The sequence below is a fragment of the Lactuca saligna genome, chromosome 1 (assembly GCF_052625555.1).
Source record: "Lactuca saligna cultivar CGN05327 chromosome 1, ASM5262555v1, whole genome shotgun sequence".
NCBI classification, from domain to species: Eukaryota; Viridiplantae; Streptophyta; class Magnoliopsida; order Asterales; family Asteraceae; genus Lactuca; species Lactuca saligna.
Window position 1 is genome coordinate 105,679,979 of NC_136417.1, and position 13,869 is coordinate 105,693,847.

Below are 13,869 nucleotides of genomic sequence, written 5' to 3' on the forward strand. Positions count from 1 at the left end.
AAATAAAGTACATCTCAAAGGTTAAAAATGAATACCTGAATAATAGATGTTACAACTATGGTAAAAAGTCAACAATTAATATATTCATAATATATTGATAATGAATGGTGGAAAACGATTGGTATGAGACTTGTTGTGTGGCTGTTTTAATGACTGATTGAGTTGTACAATATATGCATGTTGTTATACCTGTGTACTTGAGATTGACTCACTATGCTGATGTAGAAAACAATAAATAAATCTAAATGAAATATTATTCTCTTATAAGTCATAGCATGTTATAGATTAAAAAGTAAGTAAGATACGTACATTAGTAACATCAAGCACACATGGTTTATTTATTGTTTTCTTAGTCGAGGGTATGCAACTGCCCAAGGGATCACACTTAATGTAAGGGTACCAGACATCCTACTGTTAGGAAATGTCACCATGATCCAAATCTACAAAATTAAGATGTTAAACAACTAACAAACATAGTAATCTTATAATACTTTTTGCTTAAAAACTCTTATGAAAAGACCATGGACATACCTTAAATGCATAAAATAATCCATGCACAGTATAAGGAGGTCTACTAGTGAGTCTTGGGTAGCTAGGGTTCAGATGCCCCTCAATCTTATCAAAGATGATATATAATTGTCTATACGTTAAATCCTTTATTACTATTCCCCATGGGTACTTGTGTCAACAATTAAATTTTACTAACTATTAAAAGTGTGACAACCCAAGTTGTCCCGTTACATTTCTCCGTTACCGCTAACGGAATATTCCACTGTTCAAAAGTTCCGTTAATTAGATGGCGTCAATTTAATAAACATTTCCATTTGATTACCTTTAACAAGCCGTTAAGTCGTGATAAAAGGAAATAAAAACACAGGACACACATTTCCATTAAGATGGAAGATGTCAAGTTTTGTATTACGACCACTAAATCAGGTGCGACCAAAAGCCCCGTTTAACGGCAGTATCGGGTAAAATTTCCACTGAGCCCCGACTGTGAAACCTATATATGGGTGAATGGAGTCAAATGGGAGACTTTTTACACTCTCTCTCTATACTCTCTCTCTAGACCCGTTTTCGCCCAGAATCCGCAACCAAACGCTTCCAAATTGTAAGTCCGCTTACCCTAGCCTATTCTAAACGTATTAATTTATGTTTATAGCCCAAAAATCATCCAAGAAGGCATGGTATAAGGAGTTTATGGCCCAAGAACACTCTAGGGCCGTAAACCCCTAAAATGGTGCCAAACATGCCTCTAAACTTGTCCATACGCTTGGGAATAATTAGGGGATATAGCCTAGGAGTGTTTAAACATTAAAAGGCATGATTTTAGGACTCAAATAAGAGTTTACGGGCCAAGCACAAGCTTAGGCCGTAAACTCCTCAAAATCATGTCAAAATGTCCCAAATGTGCACCAAACTCATCCTAGGGCTTATTACATAATTTAAGGACTTATCCTCTTGAGTTTAGACACTTGAAACACTCCAAAATGATTTAAAGAAAGGAGTTTACGGCCAGACAAAGTTCAAGGCCGTAAACACCCTAAATCATGCCCAAAAGTTAGTTTTTGTCCCCCAAATGACCATAGGCTATCTCTATAAAATGTTAGGAAGGATCTAAGGGCTTAAACACAAGGAAAATGAGGGATTTCTTGGAGTTTACGGCCCAAGAATTTATCTAGGCTGTAAACTCCCCAAAACCCCCTCAAATGTTGGTTTTAATCACCCAAAATAGCATCAAACTTCATTAGAAATCACTAGAAAGGCATTAGGGGCTTGAAACATCACCAAACTCAATGATTTAGAGTTTACGGTCGTAAACTCCTTTAGGAGTTGTTCTTGGGCCGTAAACTCCTTGTTTGGTCCATGTTGGTGTTTTAAATCCATTTACACACTTGATATGTGAGTATAGCAAAGTCCCACAATTGATAAGAGACCCTTAGCACCCGTAAACGCTACCCGGGACCCCAAACACTCAACCAAAAGTGTTTTCCACTCCTTTGAGTGTGTATAATTGTTTAATTAGTATATTATATGCTAATTTTATGTGAACATATGTTATCATATGTTAAAATAGGTCCTTGTGTGTGTTCAAGTCCTTGCGTGACCCCGAACGCCCAATCGGCACTTTCGTCGGACCTACTTACACCAGGTGAGTTCATACCCCTGAATGAACCTTTTAAATGCTTTTAAATGTTTTATAGGGGGGAATACAAGTTAAACATGCCAGTTATCATGTCAATCGCATATGATTGATAACCCGCATGCACAAGATTTTACCACTTTTACACTGTTTTACCGAGTGGGACACTAAAATGACTTTTACCTGTTTCATAACTTTTACTTATACTGATTTATTCAAATTCATCCTAAATTGGTTTATGAAAGATCCTCTAAGGTTTTAAATGTATTTTACAAAGGAATACAATTTGTGATTTTCTCTGTACATAAAGGCTTTTCATTAAAGATTTCCCTTTTTGACGTATACTTTTACTTGTTAAACACTGCTGCTTCACTTATACTTATTTTATACTCTGACTCGGTAACACTTTCACTTATACCTATAGTCGCTTATACTTGATGACACTTATACTTATTCACGCTCTTACTTAGTGATACGATTTCTCCTTCACTTATACTGGATAACGACTTTACTCCACTTATACTCGATAGACGTTCTTACATCACTTATTGTCGTCTCTGCTTCATGATACACTTATACTTGGTACGCTTATACTTCATGGTTCAATTATCCCACACTGTACACGTATACTTCACGACTCGGATGTTCCACTGTACTCTTATACTTCACGACTCAGATGTTCCACTGTACACTTATACTTCACGACTCAGACGTTCCACTGTACTCTTATACTTCACGACTCAGATGTTCCACTGTACACTTATACTTCACGACTCAGATGTTCCACTGTACACTTATACTTCACGACTCAGATGTTCCACTGTACACTTATACTTCACCGTATGATACACACTCAAGCGTAGTTAGATGTATATTTATGCTTGTATAGATGTATATAAATAATGATTGAAGGACTTAGGAAGGCTTGCCCGCCCTATTTCCTTTTCTTCGTTGAGATGTGGTCTGGTGGGATCGGATGTCCATCTGAAGGTCATTCAATTCATTAGTTATATATTACGTATACGAGCATAGACATACGAGTTTTCTTCGGTCAATTCAGTTAAGAGTCTATACCTCTAGTCTACACTTACATAAGAAACCCACTCCCTCCTAGTAACACACTATCCTCTATTTGGGATGCATCTTCGGGATGCGGCCTTCTCCGTCGTCTAGTTGGTAACCAGAGTCTCCTGTAGGGAGAGCGGACATTGTGTGTATAGGCCTATACGGGATTGACAACCCCGCACCCTGACTGCTAGCTACAGTCCACGGCCTACCAAGCCAAGGGGTGACAAATGTCACATTATATAGATGCTTGTAGGGCGTCTAGTACTCTAGTCAGTATGGTTACGAGTATCCTGGGTTGCCTTATAATTCATGGCTTTAAGGTAACAGTATTTCGTCAGCGATTTACATTGTATGCTGATGTCACCTTTTTCAGAATCACACTGTTTTGACCTTGCTAGATGTATCTTTCAGTTGATACTGTCTGGGGTCTGTTATCTCTGTTTGACCTTACTAGATGTATCTTTCAGTTGATATTGTCTGGGGTCTGTTATCTCTGTTTGACCTTACTAGATGTATCTTTCAGTTGATATTGTCTGGGGTCTGTTATCTCTGTTTGACCTTGCGAGATGTACCTTTCATTTGGTATCGTCTGCGGTCTGTCTTCATTGTTATGACCTTGCAAGATGTACCTTTCATTTGGTATCATCTTCGGTCTGCGTTCACTGTTTTAGACCTTACCAGTTGTACTTTTCATTTGGTACCTTCTGGGGTCTGTGTGTCCATTTGTTAGACTGAACCAGGCGTGTCGTTAGTTCGATACTTTCCTGGAGTCTATGACTCTTTTGCCTTAGTCAGCAGTCCTCACTGCTGAGGCATATGTTATTCCCTGATGCCTCTGCTTTCTTTAATAATCAAATTCAGTATTTTGATATTATTAGCAATCAAGGGAAACTTCTTCTTACCACATTACACTGACCAGTCTTGGTAGGAGGCTGCTTTTATTAAAGAAAATATAGGATTTTCTGGAAAGGACTCTAATACACTGAAATCTCTTAAACTACTACTTTCTTAAGTTATTTGAATGAAATGTCACTAAATGCTTATGAACTCACCAGCATTTGTAAAAAAATGTTGATACTCGCTTTTCAAATAACTTGTATTCTCAGGTTAGCATTAGACAGGTACATCCCCGGAGCTGTTGATGAAGATAGCTTAGTACCAAGCTGCATTTATTTTATTACTTGTATTACTTTAAATTGTTGTAATGTAACCTTGTAAAACTATTACTATTAATGCAATGTTTTGTTGTACTTTGATTACTATAATGCATGTGTTGTGATACTTGACATGACGTCATCCACCCCAGAACGTTTCCGACGTTCCGGTTTTGGGGTGTTACAAAAAGAATCATTGATATCATATAGTAAATATAATGTAAATAACTTTATACATGATAAAATCATCCAAATTAGAGACCAATGCAAGGTATTCATCCTGAATTGGTTGTCATGCGTATCATCCACAAAATCGTACTCTAACACATATAACAAACATATTCGCACAACGTGTGATAATCTATGGAGTTAAGTATTGAACACTTGAATAACGTCAACAAATTTCATTGACTATGAACCAAGACAAATAGAAAGATACGTTGTCTAAACTGTGTTGAAGATGAAGTAGCTAAAAAAACTCCCCGAACGGCAACCCAATAAAAAGGTAGAAAGCTCTCCTATCAAAGAAATCCCGATAGTTTTCTATCAGGAATAGAAGCTCCTCCAACTCAACCCGGGGATGAGTAGTAGCATCCTTGCATATAAGGTAATGTCATAGTAACGGATGGCATTCTACACCTATCATCATGTTAACATAAGCACCAAAACAAGAAGCCTTATGCATGGTTGCACGTTGGGTGGGGGTGGGGGGTGTAAACGTGCCATGATTTGCCTACCAAGTTCAGATTTGTAGGTTGTATTCATAACCACTTCATATGTTATGTCATGCTACAATGAAATGAATATAAATTAGGCTGGTGCGGCATGTTCTAGACTAAAAGGATAGTGTTCCGAACAACATTCCGCACTATAATGACCGTTTTCTATACACCATTCCAGACTATACTGGTTGTGCTCCAGACACCATTTCGGATTCCGAAGCTATTCTATGCATTCCATATATGTTCTACGCATTATAAATTAGTTCAAAGTATTATAGCTAAGTAATCAAATCAATCTACACAAAAAAACGAAACTCTCTTATCTTTAACATATAATCATACAAAGAATCCATACATGCTCATAAAAATTGAATCTCTTCAGCAATAGAAAAAAAACATTATTTTGAAATTGATGTAGTCTGCAACAAAAAGTCTAGAGTTTAAAATGAGGTTCGAAACAATAAGTTCGAAACAATAGGTCCAACATGTTATATATATAGACCTAGGGGTGAGCATGGTGCGGTTCGGTGTGGTTTTTGGCCAAAACCGAACCGAAAACCGCAACTTCGGTTTTTTGAAATTTAGAAACCACACCGTTTGGTTTTTATGCGGTTCGGTTTTTGCGGTTTTTTATTGCGGTTCGTTTTTTTTTTTCAGTACTTTGTTATTATTTATTTTATTTTATTTTTTATTTTTTTTGTTTTCGTTTTGTCTTTTTACTAAAACTTAAGTAACCCAGCGAGTTACTTTGACTCAGATGAGACGTCTTAATCATTTATTGAAGATAAACTGATACCACCACCTCTTGATTTGAAATCAAATTATATAACCAGTCATCCAATATGTTTCCAATGTTTAAATATAATACGAATTTAATATAATATTTGTTTTACAAATACATATGAATCATGATAATACCAACTAATGTATTCATAAAAATTATACTATATCAGTAGTATTCTTTATATTTAAATGGTAAAAAATATCATAAACATTATTTGTTATTATAAATACCATTGAATGTATGCTTAAAAATATACTAAGAAAGAAGAGAGCTAGCATAAGCAGAGCTACCAGCTATACTACCAGAAGAGCAATCATCTTCTGATTGGATAAGATAGATATTTATATTTATAGAACATTTAATTGTCATACGTTCTTACAAATATCAACACTTAATATATATATATATATATATATATATATATATATATATATATATATATATATATATATATGCGGTGCAGTTCGGGTTTTTGCGGTTTTTTCGAGACTAAAAACCGCACCGCACCGAGTATTTTTGGTTTTTACAAAACTAAAAACCGCACCGTCAGTTTTCATTTTGGTTTCATTTTTTCGATTTCGATTTATACGGTTTTTTCGGATTTTTGGATTGCGGTTCGGTTTTTACTCACTTCTATATAGACCACATCACGATGTCACACCGTTTTACACTTTTACTCATTTACTTATTTCAGGGTCCGGGTCCCAAAATCAACACTCCGAACAAAATGATCATATTGTTCAAAAATAAAATTATAAGTAGTTATGTTTTTCAAAAAGAAAAACCACAAACGAATGATTAAAATCAATTTCCCCAAATTAATACAAAATTAAAAAAAAAAAATCTAATGATCAAATAAGATAACACATCGACACATACTAGTCGGTTTGCGAACAATGACAAATATCATTGTCGTTGGTTTCGTAGATAGCTTAAACTCACACGCCATTTCTGGGCATCAGTCGCAGTCTCCTCTGTCCAATTTTCCACCATACCTACACGTTATTCAAACCTTTTGCTTCCAGAAATAAAATTCCACTCACAATCGGAGGTAAATCCATGTCTTTTTTCTCTTCATTTATTATAAATTTATGCTTTAGTTTCATACCAATCCGATTCCTCCTGCTTCAAGTATGATTGCTCTTTAATAGCTGCATAATTAATGCTCTGTTAAGTGCTAGATCCACTTCTTAACTCCTGCTTATAGTAAGTATGATTAAATTCACACCTAATTTTACTTTTTTGTTAGTTGGAGCTGTTGTTCAAGGAGTTAGATCATTCATATTTTGATTTCGATTAGATTTTTTTAAACTAATTAGCAACGAAATATTAATCGATTTCATATCCAAAAAGATGTCTGCTTTTCGGATATTTGTTATGTTTTAACACAAATTATTGATAATTTCAGAACTTGTTAGTATGGAGATCATATCCAGTCATTCAACGCCATGTTATCATCTTGCAACTTTACGACATAATTTTCCCGAGAAAACCCTAGATTCGCTCCCATCGAAGTTCTCAAGAAGAAGAAAACATAAATTTCTTCATACTTCTCTTCCATCTACCTTTCGCCTAAACAATTACAAAACTGTTCGTAAATCAACACCATTAAACACGATCAAAGGCGCTGAAGGTGTTATCAATGGAGACGAAACCCTAGAAAACGTAACGAAAAGAAGGCAACCAAATGTTTCAATACCGAAAGTTGTAATCCCAGGCTTACCAGATGATTCAAAAGGCGATGTTAGTGCTCCTGTTAGGAGTGGTGAATGGGAATGGAAGCCGAAGTTTAGAATCCATTATGAAAGATCGGGATCTAGAAACTTGGATTCACCTCAGATTCTTTTTCTTCCTGGATTTGGTGTGGGATCTTTTCATTATGAAAAACAGTTGAAGGATCTTGGAAAGGATTATGGTGTTTGGGCGATGGATTTTCTAGGTCAGGGTATGTCATTGCCATGTGAGGATCCTACTCAGAGTAATGGTGATTTAGAAATTGGTAAAAATTTTATGTGGGGATTTGGAGATGAAACTGAACCTTGGGCAGATGATCTTGTTTATTCTATTGATTTGTGGCAAGAACAAGTTCGGTATTTTATAGAAGAGGTAATTGGATATGATATGATAATTAGTAATTGCATATGATGATTATAGGGAAAAATATAGTATCGTTTTATTTAATTAGCCACTTAAGTATTTTTCTATAGTGATAAATAAAGAAGACATACAAGTTATACTTTCATTATTTTATTGATTTAGCCACTGAACTATTGTTTTTAGGGATTTAGTCAATGAACTATTATTATCATGATGATAATAAAAAGGGAAATCTTCGATAGAGTTCCAATATTTTGGGATAGAGTTCCAATATTTTGGGTCAGTTTACGGTTTAATCCCAACTTTTATTTTTTGAACTGAAAAAGTTCTGATTATTTTATATTTTGTTCAAATTGACGAAAGAGTCCTTATTTTTTTCAACAGAGAAATCGACAGATTGTCATATAAAATTTAGATAATCGGGATTTTTTTGTTTAAAAAATAAATGGTGGGATTAAATTGTAAACTGACCCAAAATATTGGGATTTTATCAGAAATTTTCCCTAATAAAAAGTAATAGTTTAGGTTGTTAATTTCATAAATGTTGAAAGTTCATTGTGTTATTTTGAGTTTTGCTTTAAAAAAAAAAAAAAAAAAAAAAACTGGGTTAACAGGAAAATGGTTTTTAACAAGTCAAAATAAGTTAAATGGTTTAATCAGTACAAAAGGTCAAAACATGTATATTGATTTAGTCACTATATAAAATAGTTAGGTTCACAAATGGATAAAATGATGAAAGTAAACATGTTTTTCTTTATTTTGGTTATTTTTGCCCATAATTACAATACAACATTCCTCTATTATATGCAGTGAAATGGTGAAAATACATTTTTTATTTTTGTATTATAATCCTTTTATCGATTTCACTTACTTCACTAATATCTATTGTGATTAAACAACTATCCATTTTTTAATCACTTAAAAAATCATTTTCCCGAATTACTCATTCTAAAAAATAGCAAAACACAAACAAACACAATACAATTTCACCATATTATCAATTTAGCAACTTAACTATAATGTTTTTTGTATCGATCACATTAAATTATTGAGATTTTATACGCTCTAATTTAATTTGATAAATATATATTACAGGTCATCAAGGAACCCGTTTACATAGTGGGAAATTCACTAGGGGGATATGTCGCACTTTACTTTGCAGCATGTAACCCTAATTTAGTAAAAGGCGTTACACTACTCAACGCAACACCATTTTGGGGATTTTTCCCAAACCCTATAAGATCTCCAAAACTATCACAATTATTCCCCTCAACTGGGACTTTTCCTCTTCCTCCACGTGTCAAAAAAATCATCGAAATTGTGTAAGTTGCTACTTACTATATACCCACAAACTATTTCCATTTTGCTTTTTAACCCCCTAAATATTTAATTCTATTCAATAGGCCAATCAAAATCTAATGCGTTCACAATTACACCATCAGGAGCAATTTAAACTGGCAATAAATATGACGTGGCATCTACGTGGCATATTTGTTCAAATGATGTCCACATGGCGCTAGCCATGTGGACTTTTTTATTACTATATGCCACATAGGATGCCACATCATGTTTATTGCCGGTTTAAATTGCTCTCGATGGTGTAATTGTGAACGCATTGGATTTAAATTGGCCTATTGAATAGAATTAAATGTTTAGGGGGTTAAAAAGAAAAATGGAAATAGCTTAGGACTAAATAGATTCTAGGTTATTAAAAATTTTGATTTTTTTTTTTATATGTATATAGTTGGGAGAAAATAAGGGATCCTAGAACTATTGGGGAGATATTGAAGCAAGTTTATGCGGATCATTCTACAAATGTGGATAAGGTGTTTTCTCGGATACTTGAAATAACAGAGCATCCAGCTGCTCTTGCATCGTTTGCATCTATAATGTTGGCTCCTCAAGGAGAAGTATCTTTTGGGGAGGCTTTATCTAGGTATGCACTATATTATATTATATTTTATTTTATATACGCTGCATTTGTTATACTGGATTTAAAAAGTTATTTGAGGCTTTCTTAGATAATGATTATGCTGAGGGTATTAACGTCTTTTTGATGAACTAATATTAACAGAAATTTCTCTCCTTATTTTTCTCTATGTTGACGTTATCTATTTAACATTTTTCAAAATGTCATATTGTTGATAAGGTTGATTCAAGCTAAAGTGTCTTTTTAGTTTTTTGCACTTTTGGTCCCTGTAGTATTCAAATAGATAAAATGACAGAAATGGTCCCTTTGTTGAAACAAAGTTACCGAAATGTCCCTGTGTTTCAAATACATAATGACAGAAATGGTCTTTCTGTGAGAAAAAATTACAGAAATGGTCCTTCTGTAACAAAGTTACAGAAACAATCCGTGTATAATACAAAATTACAGAAATGGTTACTCTGTAGGAAATAGAGGAAATTACAGAAATGATCCCTGTGTATGATAAAGTTACAGAAATGGTAACTGTGTAACAAACTTGTAGAATAGTCCTTGTATAAGACAAAATTACAGAAATGATCCCTCTAAGATAAAGTTACAGAAATGTCCCTGTGTGTCAAACACAAAATGACAGAAATGGTCCCTCTAACAAAATTACAGACGCGATCCCTGTATAAGACAAAATTACAGAAATGGTCCCTTTGTAACAAAATTACAGAAACGATCCCTGTATAAGACAAAATTACAGAAATGGTCCCTTTGTAACAAAATTACAGAAACGATCCCTGTATAAGACAAAATTACAGAAATGGTTCCTCTGTAGGAAATAGAAGAAGTTACAGAAATGATCCCTGTGGAAGATAAAGTTACAGAAATGATCCTTGTGTAAGATAAAATTATTAGAAATAGTCCTTGTATAAGACAAATGTACAGAAATGTTCCCTATGTGCAAGACAAAATTAAAGAAATTGTCCCTGTTTAATATTATTTATTGACATTACTAATATTATTTGTTTGTTATTATTTGTAATTGTAGATGTAAAATTCATGGCATACCCATATGCCTTATGTATGGAAAAGAAGATCCATGGGTTAGACCCATTTGGGGTCTACAAGTGAAGAGGCAGTTGCCTGATGCTCCTTATTACCAAATTAGCCCTGCAGGCCATTGCCCTCATGATGAAGTTCCTGAGGTATGTAACTTTTTTTTTTATAAAATGCAAAAAATAGCAATGTACTTATTTTTGGTCCTTGAGTATCACTTATTTTTTCAACTTTGGTCCCAAAAAGTTTTCTCTTGCAATTTTGGTCCTTATTTTAGGTTTTTTGGTGCAACGACTATATTTGGTCTGTAATTATAACTGGTTTTGAAATTATTTTATCAAAAATATAGTCATTTTACTTGGAACAGGGACCAAAAATGCTACCAAAACCTCAAATAAGGACTGAAATTGCATGAGAACTTTTTAGAACACCAAAATTGAAAAAAGAAAAACATTTATACCCAGGGACCAAAAATGTAATTTATTAAACATTCCCCTCCATATCCCCCCCCCCCCCCCCCCAAAAAAAAAAAAAAAAAAAAAAAAAAATTGAAAAGCAATAATAAGACTTAGGGGGTGTTTGGGATTTCTTTTCAAAGCAAAAAGTCTTTTTTTATAAAAGTTCTTTTAAGGAGTAAAAGTTAAAAGTTGGTTTTAAAAAATGTTTGGATGAAATTTGTTGACTTTTGAATGCTTTTTACCTTTTAAAATGCAAAAGTCACAAAAAAATACAATTTCATGACTTTTGAAAAGACTTCTTTTTCTTCTTGACAAAAAGTTATTTTCAAAAGTTCTTTTTTAATTCCCAAACATATTTTAAATCTTTTAACTTTTTCAAAAAACTAAAAGTCAAAAAGTTATTTTAAAAGCAATCTTTAAACATTTTTATTGCGATTTCTTAAATTTTCCAAAATATACCTTTTTATTTAGAGTAAATTACTGAAATTGTCCCTATGGTTTGGTCAAAATTGCACGCTTGGTCTCTAACTTTTTTTTTTTTTGCACTCAGATCGTCCCTGTGGTTTGATTTCGTTGTGTTTTTTGTCCCTTACATACATAAAGTTAGAGACCCAAAGTGTAACTTTGACCAACCATAAGAAAGATTTCAGTAATTTACTCTTTATTTATTATAAGAAAAAAAAAAGTAAATGAATAAAACTCAATCTCCTTCATGTCCTTTATGTCATTTTACGCATTTCAGTTGGCTTATTAGCTAGTTTTACCACATGCTATTTTTTATCTGCTAACTTTTCATCTAGCAGCTAGTTTTTCAGCTGATCCACCTAACATAGCCTAAATCTTCACTTTTGTTTTATGCCTGAAAACTTTTTTTTTTGTTTAAATAATTTATAGGTTGTGAATTATTTATTACGCGGTTGGATAAAAAACTTGGAGTCACAAGGTTTTATTGCATTGCCTTTACTTGATGATGAAAGCGGTCGATATGATGTTGCCAAAGATTTAGAATACGTAAGAGACGGAACCAAAAAATCAGTGAGGGTGTGGTTTTATGGGTCCGAGTTTTCAATGTGGAGCAAGTTTAGTTCTTTTGTTAATACACAAATACAAGATTTGTCTTTTAAGTTGAGGTGATTGGAGATTTTTGGGCACATATATGCATATAATGTAATATATTGAAGTGTAGTATTCATATTTTTAGATGTACATAAAAATGAAATCAAATTGTTTATATACTATGCCACACACTCGCTTTCTAGGGTTATTTTGGTATTTATGTCTTTTGTACGAACCAGAGATCGAGTACGAGTCTTTGTATCATTTTTTTTTTTTAAATCTTTGCATGTTTTGTCTTAGGTAAACTAAAGAAGTCTAAATAATCTTGTATGTACAAAATGGAATAAGGTCAATATGTTGGTTGGCTATTTTTTTTAGAGTAAATTACACGAATGGTTCCTATGGTTTGGGTAATTTGCACGTTTGGTCCCTAAATTTTTTAACTCGGAAGGTCTTACTGTTTGTTTTTGTTACGTGTTTGGTCCCTTCTATTTGTTTTTGTTACGCGTTTGGTCCCTATCTTACCTAAAAAAACTATTATTTGATTAGGGAAAGATGATGGGATAGGTAGGGTAAGGTGAGTGGAGTGGGGTTGAGAGTATGTTTATTTAAATAAATTAAAAAATCAAGCGCAAAATAGTCTTTTTAGGTAAGATAGGGACCAAGCGTGTAACAAAAACAAACAGTAGGGACTTTCCGAGTTAAAAAAATAAGTTATGGACCAAACGTGCAAATTACCCTAAACCATAGGGACCATTCGTGTAATTTACTCTTTTTTTAAGTGGGATAAAAGTTCACTATTTTTGTCCATCATGTTATTCTAGTAAGTCTAGTGTACACATACATAGTTTCATGTAGGGATCAACTTTAGAATCGGACCAATTTGGAACCGGAACCGGTTTTCCTATATTCTAAGAATCGGGAACCGGACCGTCGGTTCCGGTCTCGATCCCGGTTTTTTGGTTATTTTTCAAATTAGAACTGGTTGAAATATTATAGATGATATGCTATCTTTCGGAGCTTGTAAATAATTCAATATTTAACAAATTAAAACTTTTTACATTCTAAATTGAAGTATAATCAATAAATTACATGATGAAAAAAGAATCAAGTGATTCCGACTTTGTATGAGTGAGTTATGCGCATTTTAAAAGCGAGACAGATCCTCAAAAAAAAAATGTTGAAACAGAAAATATACAGCATAGATATGTTGTCTTCTGAGGTCTATAACTGATTAAATATCTAACCAAAATATAAGTTTTTATAGTCTAAAATGAACTACAAACACCAAATTACATTCTGGGAAAAAAATTAAGCAATTCAAACGTCATATAAATGAGTTATGCTCATTTTAAAAAATGGGACAGAATAAAAAAACAAAAAAAAAATGTTGAAATACAAAGAACACAACATCAA

The 13,869-nt window shown here is 33.4% G+C and overlaps 1 protein-coding gene across 3 annotated transcripts; it reads left to right on the top strand.

Annotated features, from left to right (window-relative positions):
• Positions 1-6,766: 6,766 nt before the first annotated feature.
• PPH (pheophytinase) lies at positions 6,767-12,669 on the top strand. Of its 3 annotated transcripts, none has more exons than XM_078991353.1 (6): positions 6,767-6,922; positions 7,280-7,977; positions 9,064-9,290; positions 9,713-9,904; positions 10,932-11,088; positions 12,292-12,669. In XM_078991353.1, exons 2-6 carry the CDS (start codon positions 7,291-7,293, stop codon positions 12,529-12,531), a joined length of 1,503 nt encoding a protein of 500 aa, XP_078847479.1. In that variant the 5' UTR covers positions 6,767-6,922; positions 7,280-7,290; the 3' UTR covers positions 12,532-12,669. The 3 variants fall into 3 exon arrangements, with proteins under 3 accessions (XP_078847479.1, XP_078847484.1, XP_078847487.1); XM_078991358.1 differs by lacking the exon at positions 6,767-6,922 and adding an exon at positions 6,931-7,077; XM_078991361.1 differs by lacking the exon at positions 6,767-6,922 and adding an exon at positions 6,944-7,081.
• Positions 12,670-13,869: the final 1,200 nt, after the last annotated feature.